Raw genomic sequence first — 18,200 nt, 5'->3', positions numbered from 1 at the left:
TGGTCAGCAGGGTTAAATCCACCAGACACAGTCTGTGCTCCAGCAGAAAGTGTTCCAGGATCCACAACGTGAAAAACCTGGAACTCCCTGTCTGGGATAATTACAAAAGCAATGATGAAGTTTCATATGACCATTAACAAATTCTCAGATGCTCTGGGTTCAAGAGGTGAGATGTCTCCGGGGACTTGGTCCAAGCAATGATGTCTGTTCACCCTTTTATCTGTCTGTGGGTGAGAGACTGGCCTTTCAGGAATTGCTCTGCCCTACATTCCCAGAATCCTTTCCCAGACTTGGGCGAGGCTTGGCATCAGTTTCTTGCTCAACCACAGCCTGCAAAGCCATACTATGGAGTATTTCTTTTGTTAGTCTTCATTTCCAGAAGAAGGACTGCAAAAAATGACCGATGAAAGCCACGGAAATGACGTGGGAATGCAGAAGAAAGAGCTGGTGGACACAGTTTCTGTGGGCTGGAGGCTGTACCTGGAGAAGAGCTGAAACCTGTGCACACCGATCCATGGCTGCACTTCCCACGGGCCAGGGTTAAACAGGGGGGTCAGTTAGGCAAGGACCTGCTTTGAACTGCCCTTGCAGGGTGTGGCCAGCTCAGGTGGAGCTCCAGAGCACTGGGTGGGCAGAGGCACTGCCCGGCCAAGGCGTTGGGAGTGCAGGCCCTGCCACCGCTGCCAATTCACCGGGACAGTTCAGCAGGGCAGAGCTGGGAGAACATCAATAACCCTCTGGGACTCTCTGCTCCCTTCAGTCACCAAGGACAGCCAGCAAGAGCTGCCAGACCCGTGCATGGAGAGCACTGGGAGAACTGGGGGTTGAGCCCCGTGCAAGGAAGGAATCACCTCCAGCTGCCCAGGGCAGGCTTTGGACAGCACCCAGAATCCATGAGTTAGAGCTCCTGGTCATTGCTGCTCTGTATTGCACCACTGTGCCCCTGGAGAATCAAACCCCTCTTCTAGGAACATTAGATCTTCTCCCTGTTTCTGAACAGGAACAAAGGAACATTAAATTCCCAGTAATGACTGTGCCACGGATGGAGACCGGCCCGGGTAGTTTTGTGTCACTGCAAGAAGCAGACGTGGCTGTTTCTGTGGTTGCAGTGCTGCAGATCCACTGTGCCTCCCCAGCACTGATGACCCCAGGTCTGCACCACTGAGATTTATCAATTAAACAGGTCACCATGGAGTTACATCACACTGCCCAAATATTTGTATCCATCTTGGGTTGGCTGTTACTTTTTTTTTTTTTTCTGGAGCTACCGGGCTGAACTATGCAGGGGATAGAATAGGTTTCTGTCTTTAATGAAAAGCATAATTATTTCTTTTTTTTCCTAAAGGTTGTTGCAAAAATGCAACTTCCTGTTAAGTGCTGGATTTTACAATGTAATAAATTGATATAGTGGCATGTAAACAAGCTGTGTAATTCATAGGCTGAGCTGTGCCTTTACAGGGACTTTTTTTATCAAAAGAAGAACTTCCACAGCAGTGGCATTCTCTGGAAATAATGATAATTTGCACAGTGTTATGCATTAGTACATTAGTGATACTGCAGGGTCTGAATTTACTGACAGCAGGTTGCATATTATAAGTACTGTGCTTTGCTAAAAACAGAACGCCCAAAATATTTACTGACCTTAGTTGCTACAGAAATCCAGTTGTTAGGCCAGAAAGAGCTGCCAGCATCATACTAATCAGATCAGAAACCCATTAAATGCCCAGTGTACCTTTTTATCTAGTCCTTGATTAGGGAATTGTCAAATTGATAAATGCCATTCATGCCCTGGTCCAGCTCAGCTCTGGTGTTACTGGTGGAACGGTGAGAGAAGCCCCTGTTTAACTCCTGTGAAAGGCTGGGGGAGAGTACAATTGCAGCAGGAATGGCAGCAATACACATTTCTGTCTATCAGACCTGTCAGTATTCGCTGCTTGAGTGGAAATAATTTTTGGGGCTGGGTTGTCCCTCCTCAGCATGGAGAGCTGCCCTGCTGGCAGGAGTTCCTGGGGGTGTCTGCTCCTGCTTGGGGCCGATCTCGGGACACACCCGGGCACGGCTGGGACAGCTCGAGGGGCAGCTCAGCCCCAGTACAGAGGGGCAGCTCCCTACAAACCAGCCCCAAGTGCCAGCGAGCCCAGCTGCAGATCCCCCCTTTCCATGAGTGCCCTTTCACACCTGCTGCCCTTTGAGCACAGAAACCCAGGGGGTGGGTGCAGCCCCACAGTTACTCCTGCTCGTGGCACAAAGGCAAAGCCACCCGCAGGAAAAACATCTCACAGTGACTCTGTGCCAGCAGAGAGGGAGCACCTGAGCACGGGGACACGAGCTGGGGCAGCGAGATGATGTAGGAAAACCAGGGTTAAGAAGATGGAAAGACAAGAAAAGGGGAAAAAAGTCCTTCTTCAAAAGTCTGGGCTTATCTCTTCACCCTGACTTTGACGCTGTGACCCTTCCTAATGATAACTTCTGTCAAATGTCATTTTAAAGAACAGAAACAGAGTGGTGTAATTAGCCCTGGCCTGCTGAAGTTAGAAACAAAACCCCCATAATTCACCTGCTTTGGTTTGAAATCTCTCCTTCCAAGCATCACTAAGTGAGGACCATGAGCAGAGACACACAGAACTCCCCCGAGCACCTGGGTGGCTTTGCCACTGCCACACCTCAGTGTGAAGCCTGATCCTTGTTTTGATTTGTGTTTCTTTCTCCTTTTCCTTTAGATGAAGATTGTTCTTAGAGGTGCCTAAGCTTCCTTCCAACAGACAAAAAATAGCAAACAGCTATAGGAAAGTGGCCTAATTATGTGGGGGGTTTTAACAGCCAAGAGGGAAAGACAGTTTGGAAACCAAAATATCTTGGAGGTACTTTCTGCATCCATAGTATATTCAATAAATTGACTTTTGCTTCCAGGGCACTCATTTGCCTTCTTCATTAGTATAATGATCCTTGGTCTTCTCTCCCCAAACTTGGATAATTTGAATAAAAAATAAGTGTTATGAAATGTAGCCATTAATAGTGTCAATAAATTTTAAGCTGTGATTACATATCATTTGCAGCAATCCCATCCCTCTCTGTTGTAGATCAGAATATATTTATTCAGTGCTCTTAAATTCAAATGTCCTTTGTCTCTCTTTGACAAGAACAATCCAGTGTGGTGGTGACTGCCAAGGTGACTTGAAAGTGTTTCTAGTGTGCAATCCCCTTTTATATTCTGTATTATGTATGAACTCAAAGACAAAATATCTGCATTATCTTAAATAAACTAGGTAAAATGTATTTCAAAAAGTTTCTTGAGTCAAAAAGTAGCAAATCATTGTATGTATTTCCATATTTGTATAGTTTCATTATATTCTCATTCTAAGTTACTCTTAAGCCTCTTTCATATTTAAAAAATGAACTACACACCTTTCATGCAAAATGTAAAGAAGTATGTTCAACTAGTTCAAATTAGATATACAGTAAAAATACACTTCCAAAGAAATATCATTTCCATTTTTGTTCATGTTTTTAACAGAATTCCAGACTAATACATCAAATGTGGAACTGTACAAGAATGTGAAGAAACATTAGGATTGCAGTAGTAAAAAAATGTACAGCATTCAAAACCAACAAGCTCTAAACAACCAAACAATACCACAGGATTGAAACAATCATGGGGACAACATAGGCCATCGGAGCCAGAGTGAATCCTAATGCACCTACATAAAGACCCTACATAGAATATTGTCTCTTATTTATATGCAAAATCCCTGATTTGATTAGACCAGACAATTGCTCCAATTGTCTCGTATAGGTTTCAGATAAGATTAACACAAGAATATTCCCCTCCACGAGCGTCAGGTGTCTGAAAAGGCAATATTGAGAATTGATTGGAAAGGTACTCCCATCCACGTGGGTTCAGGTAGTTCAACACAAGACCACAAATAATAGCAGTACAATGGGAGAGAACCACTGGAATTGTTTTCCGCTACATTTGCCGCAACACTTCAGGATTCAGGAGTCAGCTTTGTCAAACTGTTTACAGGTTAACACACAGGGGTTTAATTATGGGCTGTAACCATTTAACAGTGGACCAAAACTGCCTTTGAAATCAAGAAAAGATCCAGCTAAGCACGTTAAAAAAAAAATAAAACCTCCAAGGTGATTGACATCGAACAAAACGTTACAAAGAGCAGAATCTCCGGGTCAGAACAGCTTTGAAAGGCAGATCTGTGCTCTGTTACAGTCCAGCAACCAGCACAATGTCCTTGTTAGACACTTGGATTACGAGGGGAAATGTCCTGGACAAACCTGTACCAGTTATTAATTCAACCCAAATGATCGTTTCTAGTGTCTCATCACTGTGCACAAACTCAAAGGGCTCTGCCAGCCCCTCGGGTTTGGTGACCAGACCTTAATCCCTCTCACAGATCTCAGCCAGTTTTCATCTTTTGAGGACTACCTTGCTTTTCCCATAGCTCACCTGTGGGGCTTTTTAAGCTGAAGTACAAAAAAGGTTAATAAATGACCTAATTATGTCAGCAATTCTATCCCACAGTCCTTATGCTCTGAAATCTCTCCCTGATCTCGACAGGAATTTGGCTTGCACAAGAATGGCAAATTTTCAGCTCAGAAAGTGGAATAAATGTGGCGCTTTTAAAACCAAAACATTGTTAGCAGAGAGTCCAGCCTGCGAAATCATCTTCAATGCCCTGAGAAGGGCAAAGAACACGAATCTTGGCACCTCTCTCGCTGTTTATTCGGAATAATCTTTTAGTAATTCCGATCCAATGGGAATGAGGGATTAGTTTGAGAGAGCTGGCCACATACACCCCAACATCTGACTGAAATAACTGATTGGAACAGGTCTGAAAAGGAACAGCCATCTGCATCATATGGACCACTCCAAACCTCTCAACCTACTGGGCAAACAGCGTGGTGTAGACTCGTTCTTATCCGTGTTTAAACTTTGCTGAGGTATTTCTTTAATTACAGAAAAGCATCCTTAAAAACAATAAGGAAAAAACTCAAAATATGAGTTATATTCTGCAGAGATTTTCGGGGAGAAGGAATTCAATTGTACTGAAAGGTCCATAATGATCAAAGGAGTAACCACTTTTATTAGTGTCAGTAGTACCATATTCTTCCTTGGCTTTTGATTCCTTCAAAGCATTACAAAAAATGTAAGGCTGTGACTTCATAAAACATCATTTTGCCTTGACTTTGCTCACCAGTGTTCTAAAATAACCTGAAATCCTTCTGCCATTTCCCCCCTGGGAAAAGACTTCCCAGTGTCCATGTCTGGGAGGGGCTGTGGGACACCCTGCTGGGGGACCCCCCTCACCTCCCCGTGACACGGGACAGGCCCCTCCTGCTCCCTCACCCTGGCTGAAGTCAGGCTTGTTCCACACAGCAAAACTCAGCAGCGTTCTTCTGTTTGAATTTCAGCATTATCTGAGAACTTCTACCTGCAACTAACATTTATTTCTCTACCATGAAGATACCCAGACTGTTGCACGAGCTGGATTTCTCACCATATACACTCCAGGAACGGGAGGAACGTGTACATCACATTTAGGGTTTTTCCTAGGCAGATATTGTGTTTGAAGTGCAGTTTTCTAACCCTTTTACACCCACTCAGCCTACCTCGACTGTGACACTAATGTTAAATGTAACTGCAGCCATTACCAAGTAGTTTCCATAAGTGGTTTTATTACTGATTAGATTTTACAAATTCTGGTATTCGAACAGACTTCGACCTTAAAATTCTAAAACAACAAAGCAACCAATGAAAGGCTTAGGACTATCCAAAGTAACAAACTCTTTAACATTTTTGCCCTGGTCATAAATATACAGAGAGAAAAAGAGAGAAGTGGACATGGAATCCAAAGAATGTAGATAAAACAGTATATAAGGCACATGGCAGTCTTTGAAAATACAGAAGCTTTAGCCAACTTAAATTAATTGCTGTTTCCCTTGCTCAGTCCACAAAACTGTACAGTTACACAAATGTTGTGTTGCAATAGATCTTCCAAGTTATTCTTCAGTCCGTACTCCATAATACCAGAACACTACACTTCCTTCTGTTTTTTTCAGGAGAGATCCTAATTGTGGTTAGTCAGTTGCTCAAAGCCTCTATTAAAATACACTTGGAATTTCAGCTAAGAATAATTTCTTTTTTAAAGAAATTATTAAGAAAGAGTCATCAGAAAAGGTTTGTAAGGGTTGTCTGTGAAGGACTTCGAGATTCGTGAACCTCAAGGCTGCCGGGCACTGATGTCAGGACAGAGGTCACAGTAGGCATCGTGGGGTTAGTCAAGTCCGTGAGAGTCGTGGGAGTGCTGGATGGACTCATGGAGGCATTGGATATTTCTGAGGCAGGGCCTGACGGGGTCCCTGCTTGCAGTGTGGAGTCTGAAGTCTTATCCACCCCTGTGTTTTCTTGACGCAAGAGGTTCCGTCTGAATTTGGCTCGAGCGTTTTGAAACCAAACCTGGAACAGTTCAACAGGACAGGGTAGCATTTAAAGAGCTGCAGCCTTTCAAAAAGCAAAAGCACATTCACAAGTTCATCAATGCTGGAATCGGGAAAGACGTTTTTACTGGTGACATGTTAGAAGAGTAGCCCTGGTCATGAGAAGCGGCCTCTGCCTGCAAAGGATTCCTGCTTCCCTCTCCTGCAATCCCTGGGAAGTGTCTGCCTGGGACAGGAGGGACTGAGCACAGAGGGTGGCAGTCTGGCTGTGCTGGCTGTGTGAAAGGATGCTTAGAAATGTGCCCTGCTGGCCCTCAGTCCCACCTGTGTGGGTGAGGAGACAACGAGCACCTGATGGATATGGACCCATGAGCTGGGGCCCCCTCACATCTCAGTCCGTCTCCCACTGTGAGCACCGGGGGCTCATCCCACAGCTCCTGCCTTCCTGCTCTCCCAGGAGCTTCCTTGTGTCTCCAGGTCTGCTGCCTCCCCCTTTTCTAAGAGGACTGGCTCTCTTCCTCACTCTTCTCTTACTCTTCTTTCTCAGATGCTTCAGCTCCCTTCTCCTATGCCAGTTTCCCTTCTCAAATGTTTTCAGTACTGGAATAATGTTGGGAAAAGAGGCTTGAATGGTATCAAAGACCCACATTGCATCAGAAACTGTCATTATCGTAGGAATTACCTCCACACAGAATTTTTTCCAAGGTTTCTACTTCTTGCATTCTTTGATTATTATCTGAGTGAAGGACAAAAGCTACAACTTCACCTTTCTCAGTTAAGTTCCAGTGTTTAGGTCCAATAATGCTTTCCACTGTCTGCAGGAGTTTTTAAAGAGAAAATATTTTCTGACCTTTTCGAAAATAGATAAAATAAAACTGTGAAACTTGCTGAAAGCACAGGACTGGGTCTAAATCTGAAAGTGTCATTAACTGCCCTGTGTTCCACACGGTATTTGTTGACAGCAGGTGATGTTCCTGCTACAAACTGGGTGCAGTGCCACTGTGCTTATTTATCCAAGGCCTCTGTCGTGGTTACATTCTTTGCCATGGACTCGGTGCTGATCCCACTGTCCTCATGCTGACCTGCTCTGGGGGTGGGACTGAGCCTTTCCATCCCAAATCCATGGGCCTCATCACCTCTGCACTCCTGGGAGCCGGGACGGGCTGAGTGCGGGATCTGCACTGGACGGGATCTCCACTGGGCTCCTCCTCTTGGCCTGCCCAGGGAGCTGCAGTGTGTGGGCTCCCGAGGACACCCAGCCCTGCAGAGGTGCTGGGCCCTGGCGCTGAGGGCCCTGCCATGGATCCGCTCCAGGCCGGAGCACCGGGAGCCATCGGACACACGGACACTGCCGGAGGAGCCCCCGGCACTGCCAGCTCGCTGCAGCCAGAGCTCGGGGACCTGCCCCGCTGGTGCACCTCAGACTGGCTTTCCTCTCCTCTAGGGATGCTCCAGCCACACACTCCTCTTCCTGAGCACTCCTACTCCTTCTCTGGAAAGCTTTCTCCCCAGTCAAGGGTCTTTAAGGTGCCACAAAGCCTCGAGCGCCAAGTGGTTAGCAATGGGAAAAAACAGCAACTGGAATATTTCTAGGATTTTTTACCTTTCAGTGAGAGATAATTTATACTTGTTCCACAAAGTAATGTGGGTTTGATCCTTTAAAATACCTTGTGGTAGTTGTATGAAGGATGACAGCTGAGCAGGTGGAACAGGAGTTTGGGGGCAGCTGCTGTTGCTGTGTGTGTGTAGCTGTGCAATAATTAAAACACAACAGGCAAACCCACTGGCCTGGTGGCACGTGCACTTACTTGTGCACAACTACACACCTATGTTCATTAAAAGTACACATATTTTTGTATGCAGCAATGCCAAATATGGGCAACATTTTCATTCCTATTCACAAAGCAATTGTCTTGTTTAAAGCATGTAAAGCAGTCGAAGGCACCAGAACTATTTTGTGTATTTACACTGTTCCTAAATGTCCAACTGCTCCTCAACCTCAGCAGGGCCAGAGGCTCTGTGGTACCTTTTGTGTTTGGGATTTGACACATGCAGGATGTAAACTGACCGAGATTCTCAGTGTTTGTGTTCCCCTCATCTCCCATTAAATACAAAAACCTGAGCTCAGCTGCCCTTACCAATGACCAGCCTTCAGGAGCCCCACGTGTGACATGGGTCATTGTCTCTTTAATAGTGGATATTCCTGCTAGACACAGAAAATATCACTAATCTTATAAGTATTATTCAAATATAGAGATTATATGACTGCTTTTACTCCCTTCCTCACTGAGATATTGTCAGGGTTAATCAGCTAATCATTATAAGGCTCTTTAAAACTGACTAATAATAAGTATTCATATTATTACTGAAAATACATCTAATTACTTGTTAATTTAAATTCTGAAAATACCTTGTCTTATGATAGAAAGGGATAACATCGTTACCACCATATTGACATTCTGGTATGTGCTTAAGATACGACACCATTCAGCAAAGGCTTCATGTTAGAGAATGGTGAAAGATGGAAACTCTTATTCCCTGGGCTGTGGGGCTGCTCCTGCTGCCCGGGCCTTCAGTCCAGCTGGACACAGCAGTGCAGGGCCCTGCACCTGGGAGGGCATTACAGACAGAACAACCCACAGACGCTGAACTGAAAGAATCCTTCCAGAAGGACCCATCTCACAGCAATTGCACAATTGGGAATCTGCTCTTCGGGACCGAGGAATAAACAAAGTCACTGGGAAGTATTTAGTGGTTTTCTGTCCAACTGTATCAGTACAAGGCTGAGCTATTTCAAATCAGACGGGAAAACACGGCCCCAAACTCCCCCTGGAAGCTCAAAGCAGCTGCAGAGCCCCAGCACTGCTGCTCCCACACTCGGCTGAGCAGGGCTGGGCTGGAGCTGGGCACTCCCCACTCGGGCACAGTCATATTTACTGAGGGGAAAACATTGCACTGTCTCTTCAGCCACCTGTGCAGCCAATTCTTTGTCTCCACCAAGTCAAATAGGAATAAAAGAACATCTCCATATGATAGGGAAGTATTGAAAATAAGCCCACTAAGTGTTACAAGGGAATTGGCTGCTGCAGTGAATTAGATCATCACCTCAGATGACTTTATTTTCTGGTTTGTAACACCTCCATTGCTGCCTCTGTTACATATTAGCTCTATGAACAGCCTCTGCTAGAAACAATTTTTTAAACACAATTTTGCTCATTCCCACAGTACCTGGAGACATTCATGTTCCCTGAATTTCACTAACTAGTAAGTGGAGACACAAAATGTAGAGGATGTGGCCCCTCAAAGCACACTATGCTCACTCATTGCACACACTGTGATTACTCTGCTGTAATTAGTGACTGCACAGTCAAAGGGGGACCCAGGGATGTTTAATGAGTGGGGACTTGGGAAAAGTCTGCAGCCCAAAGCAAACCCTCACCCAAGGGCAGTGCAGGTCCCCACACTGGGTGGGGACATTTTGGACTCGCTGGCTCCTGGAAACTGAAGCAGAGAATGCAACTGCACACAGTGATCTGTGTAAAGTTCTGAGAGCAGCTGTACTGGGGGGTGACTCAGCAGAGAATAAATGGTGCACAAGACACCCACTGGAAAAAGATGCTTCATGTTCCTAAATTGCTTTGACCGTGGATAAACATACTGCAGAGTCCTGAGGAGAGAAGAGGTACGCACCTGTAACCAGCTAACCAGAGCTCCTGGGGGCTATCCACCTCCACCTTCCCTTCCTAAACTCAGGGAAAGAAACATCAGCTCCCCAAAGAGCAGCATTTGTGCCCATTAAGTTAGTTAGCTCACAATTAGCTGGTCCCTTTAATTATGAAGGACAGCTTACACTAAAGGGCTTGTGTTCCCCAGCTGCAGTACGAGAGGTATACGAATTAAATTGCAAATATAAACCTAAACTGGAAGGAAACTAAATAGAAAGAGGTGTTAAAAACATAAATAGGCTTACTGTGATTCTAATGTGGTTGCTCAGGGACAACAGTGTGCATCACAAAGGCACTGAAGGCAGTGCACTCTGAGGAGCAGTGCTACCTTTCCAGGCCATCCCACTGCTGGACATGTGCAGCTGGTGAAATATTGTATATAAAGCAAGGACACCAGTCAGGTCTTCCAGCTCTGGTATCCCAGACCATTAAGAACATGCTCCGTTTCTCTGCTCACCTCCAAGGCCTCTCCTTGGAGGAGAGGCCTGACCTGTCCTGTGGGACTGTCTCTATGGCAAGGGCACTACAGCTGCTCCCCAAGCCCCCAGGAGCTCACTCGGTGTGTTTAGGGAGTGCACTGGTATCACAACAAGGGAATCCGTTTCTCTCGATCTGCTGCCCAGCATTTTCCATTAAAATATATTCTATTAAAGGTACCCAAAGAGCCAGGGTCCTTCATGAGCTGAACTGAGATCTGAACACACAGGAGATCCAACAGCCCACCAACACCTGCTGGGGGTCGTGGAAGGGTTCTGACTCCGGCAAGTGGGCACGTACAGCCAGGAGCCCGGGCAGCTCCAGGGAGTGGCACAGGCTGATGCTGATGGTGCTTCTTTGATCAACAGTGCCAGGGAATCACCCTGTGTTCAGTGAGGGACACAGGGGCAGTGCCAGCCTTTCTGGCTCAAAGGAATGAACAAGTGACACTGTCTCAGTGACCGTGGTGAGTTTTCCCCAGCAAAGAGCAACCCTGAAATTCATGGAGGTGAACTTCAGTGTTTGAAAAATTGCCTCTCACAGGTAAAGACGAACCAATAGGGCACAAAGGTTCTAAAACATATGAAATACACGTTTGTTTTTTCATGGCCCAAATTAATTTTAAAACAAAACGTCTGTGAGTAGAGAGTGCTCATAAACAGACAGGAAAACTCAAGTGATACCAGACAAAGTATCACCCCAAGCCATTTTTTGGAATTGCCTCCAACAGCATCATCCTCAGGGTACAATTCTCACCAACAGCTATTACCTTCCACCACTCTGCAGCTAAAGGAGCCCAGACATACAGGAGTATGTATATATTCAACTGTGACAGTAAAAGGAGTGAAACACCAAATACCAAAATGACAACTGAAGTTTGGAGGAATTGTAAGGGTCTGCTACAAAACACACACAAAAAAGAAGAACCACAAAGCACCTTAAAACTGCCAAATGTGACATGATTAAGATGGAAACAGAAGCAATGAAGAAACATAAAGAGGAATGGAAGTGTAATGGGCGTGGACTCCAATTTTGGAGACTAGAAAATACATTCTGAAAATGAAGCAGAGAAGATATCTTGGAAAAACAGATGGAAGGAAAGATCCATTAGGTGAAAAGAGAAGAGAGAGGTGGAAGTCAAAGTTGGTGTGGAGCAAGCAGAAGGAACAGAAAGATGAGACAAGAGAAAGACACTTTCTAGACTGATCTCATGTCTTAATGCACTCTGTGAAACTTGGCAGGTAATTGGGGTGTGAGTGCACAGAAAGAACTGGTATGACTGGAGTGTCCAAACTGGGAGGGTAAAACAAAGAGAAGGGTCAAACTAAGGACAGACAGATGCAGTGAATTGCTCCCCCCATGTGTGTGGATGGAGGACAAGGACAGCTGCTGGGAGAGCCACTGGGCTGTGCCCTGGTCCTGCCAGAGGACTCTGCTCCTCCACCCAAACCAGCCTCAGGAAAACAGCACCACCAACTCCAGCTCGGGGACACAGCCAAGAGAAGGATCAGTTTGGCATTGGTTGTGTGGCTGGGAGCCCACAAACCCTGATTCCTCCCTCTGCTGGGGGCCAGCACTGCAGGGCCCAGGATCTCTGCAGGGAATTCAGCTTTGCTCAGCAGCTCAGCCCCCTGCCCTCCCCTCCCCTCACACACTGCCCACGACTGTCCCGGGACGGGGCTCAGCCCTGCCTGGCTCTGGGAAGATCACAAATCCTTTTTTCTACAATTAAGATCCACTTAAAACTTTCAGCAATAGATCTTGGAATGTCATGGCTCCTATATGCCCAAAGTTATCTCTATCACCTATTTAGGTATAGGTATTTGGATAAGTGGTCATTAAAATTGACTTCTTGAATCAGAACTATAAATTAAAATGCAGCTGAACCAACTAATATTCCCCCCTTTCCTTCCCACAATAGCTCAAATGGAGTGTGTATCCATGAAGCAAGAAAAATCCAGCTTTTAGAGAACAAGTACTTTTAAAATGCCGTCTCCTTTCATTCTGAGTTATCAACTATGAATAGAAAATTAATTTTTGAAAAATTAAATTTATGTCCACTTCAGTTAAGAAAGAAAAGCTACCCTTCTTGTCCTGATAAAATAAATTCAAACTGTTGATTAATTTCTTACAAAGGTAAACATTGACAGTAATTTCTAAACTAAGAGCTCTCTATTTGCAGGGAACACACTAACTGAAATAAGTCACTTTTTCTCACAGCACACTGAAAGCTAAAACATGCACCAGAATTAAGTGACTTCGGGAAAACAAGCAGGGCCCCAAACCTTCACAACTCTCATTAAAAATTAGAACCCAAAGGATCTGGTTTAGGGAAACTGAAAAGAATTAACTCTTCTCACACTCCCTAGGATTTAACTGCAGTCCCACGGAAGGTACAAATGACTAAGAGAAGCTTGAAAATCAGCAAAATCCGTGGCATTTCAATGTCAAATTGATATTTTGATCACTTGTCCAGATAAAAGACTGCTGTCCTTACCTGAAGAACTCTTTTGGTGAGGCCGGTTTTCTGAGCCAGCTGTTTCAAGTCCTTGGCGTCGGGGTTGTGGTTGATGGCGAAGTACGACTTCATCGTCCGCAGCTGGTGGTGTTTGAAGGACGTCCTCATGCGCTTGGTTTTCTGGTTGCTGGGGTACTGCTGGTCCCTGTCCAGGTGGTCACCATCGTTCTCATTGCAGCTCAAAGCTTGGGGCAACCAGAGGGAAAGGCCTGTAAGTGTCCTGCTCCACACCCAGCACTGTTTGCAGTTCCCCTGAGGGCAGCGATGGCAGTAACACCCCGGGGCGTGTGCTGGCACCAGCCCTGCTTGCCCTCCCTCCACTTCACAGGGTCATGGTACAGCTCAGGTGGGAAAAGCCCTCTGAGGTCATTGTGTCCAACTGTTCCCCCAGTGCTGCCAAGGCCACCACTGACCCACGTCCCCAAGTGCCACATCCACAGGGCTTTCAAATCCCTCCAGGGATGGGGACTCCACCAGGGCTGGACAAGCCTTCTAGGGAAGAGATTTTTCCTAATATCCAACCTAAACCTCCCCTGGCACAGCTTGAGGCCGTTTCCTCTTGTTCTGGGGGAGCAGAGCCGAACCCCCACCTGAGAAGCGAGAATGTCCCCCCTGAGCCTCCTTTGCTCCAGGCTGAGCCCTCCCAGCTCCCTCAGCCCCTCCTGCTGCTCCAGCCCCTTCCCAGCTCCGTTCCCTTCCCTGCACACGCTCCAGCCCCTCAGTGTCTCTTGTCTGAGGTCCCAGAACTGCCCCAGCACTGGAGGTGCCTCAGCAGTGCCAGCACAGGGAGGGCACTGCCCTGGGCCTGTGGCCCCTCTGGATCATATTTCTCATCCTCTGGCTTTCCCTTGAACAACCAGCCTGCAGGGGCCCTGCCCTGCCCCTCTGTGGCTTTTAAAATGTCAGGCCTGTTTCCCTTTTCCTCCCCTCCCTCCCCACAGAGCCTTTCCTGCCCTGTCTGTGGGAGGACAGGAGCTGTCCTCGACTCGGTGAAGGGTTTAATGTGCTTGGGATCACTATAAATTGCACTGTAACACACAGAGAGCTGTGCAATGCAGTCCACTCGAATCTCAATGGAACAGACTAGTTAAAATCATAATTATTTCCTCCATCAAACTAAACCCTGTAGAGTACAAGAGAGACTATTAAATGAAACACTATAAAAGAAATAAAGTTTGTGGCTACCAAACAGCAAATTATGACTATAATCTGACTAGCTAAAGAAATAAAGCTGTTAATACAACATATTCACTGGCATGCCAAATGAAAAATATCTTTTTAATTAGTTATGTGTTTATATTTCCATTAAAAAAAAAAAAAAAGTTGTTGCAAATACAAGTTTGAATGATCACTTCTGTCATATCCTTTGGAATCAGGGAATGACACTGATGGATACACTTGCAGAAATCAACCATAAAGCCGGTGAAGAAGGTCTGCGAGCAAGGAACACTGTAAAATTATCAAGGAGTATTAAATGTTGAATGCCAAGCAAAATAATCTCGCAGACCAAAAGTAGTTTCTCATTTATTTGTGCATAAAGTAAACCATAGAAAACCTCTTAAAATAACATTAAGGACTGAGCTTAAATCCAATAAAAAAATCAGGGATATAACTGAAAATTAGCTCTGACAAACTGTCATTAATTAGCTTTTCCTGTTCCAAAATCTACAACTCCCTCCTTGTTTCCTACAAGTTTTATGTTAAAAGTAATGAAAAATCACTACTATCTCTGTTCTGCACAGCACGCAAAAAAATGAGAAAAAAATCTTTTAAAATGTGAATTGTTGGTGAGTTTCTTAAACACTCAAACAGGTTTGTTTCCAACTGTCCATTATTTATTGCTGTTTCGTTACAACTAAATATATCTCACGGACATGTCTTTATAGTGCTGTTTGAATTCCTGCTGTCCATCAGTGGGGCTCAGCCCTACTAAAAACACCCACGTTCTGAAAGGCATGCATTAAAAACAGGTTTGAAAAACGCACATAAAATGCACTCGTTCCTAAGCCAAGATGCACATGGACTCCCTAAACAGCAGGTCTGCAGCAGCTACAGTAGCTGCTTTCCAAACCTCAGCCTTTCAAAACCTTCCCCAAAGATATGGCACAGTGTGGAGCAAAACTGCAGCTCCAAGCCCCAAAGCACGTTGGTTCAGCAGACCCGCCCAGAGCGGCCGAAGGCTCCAACTTTGCTGGGTGTTTCTGCACTCCTGGGATTTAAAAACCAGCTGAAGCCAATGGCCCTGCCTACAGGAATGTGGGGGTCTGGGGGGGTGTGCGTGCATGTGCACACATTGGGATAAATCCTTTCCAGACCCCAGCAGCTTGTGCCAAATTCTGGCAACGAGAAGCATTTCTGCTCATTCTCCTGCAGCATGGAAAGCCTGGGAGCACCTGAATTTCAAAGGTGCAGGGTGCTGAAAGGAGATAGTAACGATGGAGCAGGAACGGAGCTGGGTGGGATGCAGCAAAACCTTTACTGGTTTGAGAACTGAGATCCAGCTGCCCAGCTGGAGTCATCCTGTGTTCTCCAGTCTCCTTCATAGCTACAATTCCTGATATAAAGAGTACTAGGATGAATAACATGATAATGCCCATCGAAAATTCTGTTATGGAAATGTAAAACCAAATCATGCTTGTTTTTAAAATGTCCTCGAAGAATTTTAGATACTAGTAATGGAAAAGGTCTTTGTGTGTCATCTTAAAGGTTTTCAAACCCTCCCAGAAATAACAAGGCAGAGAGGCAGGAGGAAATACATCAGAATAACTGTCTGCAGGACTGAGGTCTGTTCCTGTTAATATGCAACAAAACTAACCCTAGGGCTGCCAGCATTTGGATTTTAACATGTTCCATAGAGAATGAGATGCATTCAGAATCCAAGGGTATAAAAGTGATTCTAAACCCTCCCAGAACAGAATGAGGGTGTCAGCTTTTCATCAAGCCCCAACAGGACAATGAACAATTTACTCTTGGAATTTCTCGTAATTTTACCTCCTCATCTACTCAGTAAAAATAATATTAAACTGACAGTAACCACGTACCATTTGGGGCTAGCAAAATGTCCTTGTCTCTGATGGAAGTTACAGAACAGATTTTGGAAGTGTGAGAGGGCGTGAGCTGTTCCTTGTCTTGTGCAAGTGGTTTCACTTCCAGGCATCATCCAACATGACAGAAACAGTCCTGGCTGGTGCCAATCCCCCCCAGGATTTGGCTGTGGGGCCTGGCACCATCCTCAAAGGTCTGTTCTATTTGGTTAATGTTGTCTGCATCCCCCCCGACTCCGCAGTGTCCACGGGCGGTGCAGGCACAGACACCCAGAGCGGGCCAAGGGGGTGAGAGGAGATTTGAAGAGCTGAGGAGTTTCTGCAAAAGGCATCAGGGTGTAAAACCAACACTGTACATGCTCCTCACGCAACCCTCTGTTTTCAGGCACTGTCTTCCCTGTTCCTTTGTGGTGTCCCTGTGGATCTCCCAAAGGAATTGCTGAACTATCTGTATGTAACATTTCCATTCCATTGCAGTATCTCGGGCTCCTGCTGGGATTTCAGAAATACAATTGGTAGAATTCCAGCTCAATAGAGGAGCCTTAAACTAACGTCTCATTTCTATTTTGTGATAAAACTAGTTCTGAGTCAGTGCCAAGTCTCTTTTTTGACCCTAGAACATTTCTAAGACCCCTGTGCTTTTCCCTAGACCCCACACCCAGGCCATGGCCCTCCCACCCTGGGCTGGTGCAGCAGTGGCAGCACTTACAGCCCCCCTTAGCCCCACAGGGCCACCTGGTCACAGGATTGTGATGTGCACCAAACATTTCATTTTGATATTGGTGACCAAAATACCCTCTGCAGATAATGTGTAACACCTCCCTAAACCAAGTAACAGCAACACAGAGCAGGATGTGCTGGTCCCTTTGTGACAAAGCCTGAGGAGGAGAATTTGGGAGTACTCTCCACCCTCACATGGCCAGAGCCCCCAGTGCCTTGGGATTCAAAGCATGTGCTCAGTAGTTAGTAGGTCTCTGAGGATTTGGCACATGAAGAAGATGGGAAAGAGGAATTTCCTTCAGGGGAACTTTTGTTCTTAGTAACTTGTGTTTGACATGTTAGCTTACACCAAAAGAAAGCAAACTAATCCTGATTCTGAAAGAATGATTAAACAAGAGACACGTTTGGTGTGTGCATCAGCTCTCAATATTCAGTGGCTCAGGAACATACACCCCTTTCCTTCTGTAATCGGAGTCAAGGGGGTGTTTTAACCTCCTGTTGCCTGGAGAGGGAACTTGTGATTAACCAGACCAGGCAGGGGTGCAGCCAGATTCCTTGTTTGGTCGGAGCGTGTAGAGGACCTTGTGTTACCCATATCCTCAAAGGGACAGAAGTGAGACAGAGCCCTCAGAGTGGTACTTGGGACAGGAGCAGAGACAGTCCTTCCCCTTGGAGGAAGGAGAAGACGCTTGGAGAAGGCAGATGCCCGAACTGCTCCCCACAGAGATGCAAAGGGGTGAAGCTGTGGCTCTGGGAGCAGGAGCTCCCGCGGCTGCTCCCGAGGCACCTGGCAGTGCTCAAAGGAGGGTGCCTGTGCCAAGCCATGGAGCAACAGACACGACAGCGCTGCCTCGGCCTTGACATTTCCAGAAGTGCTGCTGGGGAGATAAAGCCTGTCTTAAGGAGCGACTATCACCCAGGCCGAGCATCACAAGGCCAGGAAGGAGGAGAGCTGGGATTAGAAGCCTCTTCCTCCGACCTTCCGCGGCAGCCTCGGACAAAGGGGCCGCGCGTCCCGCTGCCCCCCGGGGCTGCCGGAGGGCCGGGCCCCCCCGTTCGCGGAGCCCCCCGGGGGCAGCACGGCCGGGCCGGGGCTGCGGGGCGGGAGAACAAAGGGGCCGGCCAGGGGCGGCCGGGCCCGGGCCCCGCGGGAGGAGCCGCCGCCAGGGTTTTTCCCCTCAATTAAGCCAATTGAATGGCGCTGAATGGCCGGTGCGAGTGCGCGGTCAGTCCCCGAGCGCCGCGATTAACCCGGGCAGCCCC

The 18,200-nt window shown here is 46.4% G+C and overlaps 1 protein-coding gene across 8 annotated transcripts in view; it reads right to left on the bottom strand.

Annotated features, from left to right (window-relative positions):
* Positions 1 to 3,303: 3,303 nt before the first annotated feature.
* The window catches only part of LHX2 (LIM homeobox 2), a 50,584-nt gene continuing 35,687 nt past the window's right edge, over positions 3,304 to 18,200 (bottom strand). For all 8 annotated transcript variants that reach the window (XM_027741402.2, XM_039382146.1, XM_027741407.2 and 5 more), the window contains exons 4-5: positions 13,153 to 13,358; positions 3,304 to 6,472 (exon numbers count right to left, since the gene is read on the bottom strand). In XM_027741402.2, the coding sequence (XP_027597203.2) occupies positions 6,185 to 6,472; positions 13,153 to 13,358 (494 nt within the window). In that variant the 3' untranslated portion in view covers positions 3,304 to 6,184. The remainder of the gene's footprint in view (positions 6,473 to 13,152; positions 13,359 to 18,200) is intronic.

The sequence above is a fragment of the Pipra filicauda genome, unplaced genomic scaffold (assembly GCF_003945595.2).
Source record: "Pipra filicauda isolate LSUMZ 115617 unplaced genomic scaffold, ASM394559v2 scaffold100_size2392355_pilon, whole genome shotgun sequence".
NCBI classification, from domain to species: domain Eukaryota; kingdom Metazoa; phylum Chordata; class Aves; order Passeriformes; family Pipridae; genus Pipra; species Pipra filicauda.
The sequence above is the reverse complement of the archived record's forward strand: the minus strand, read 5'-3'. Positions and strand labels throughout refer to the sequence as shown.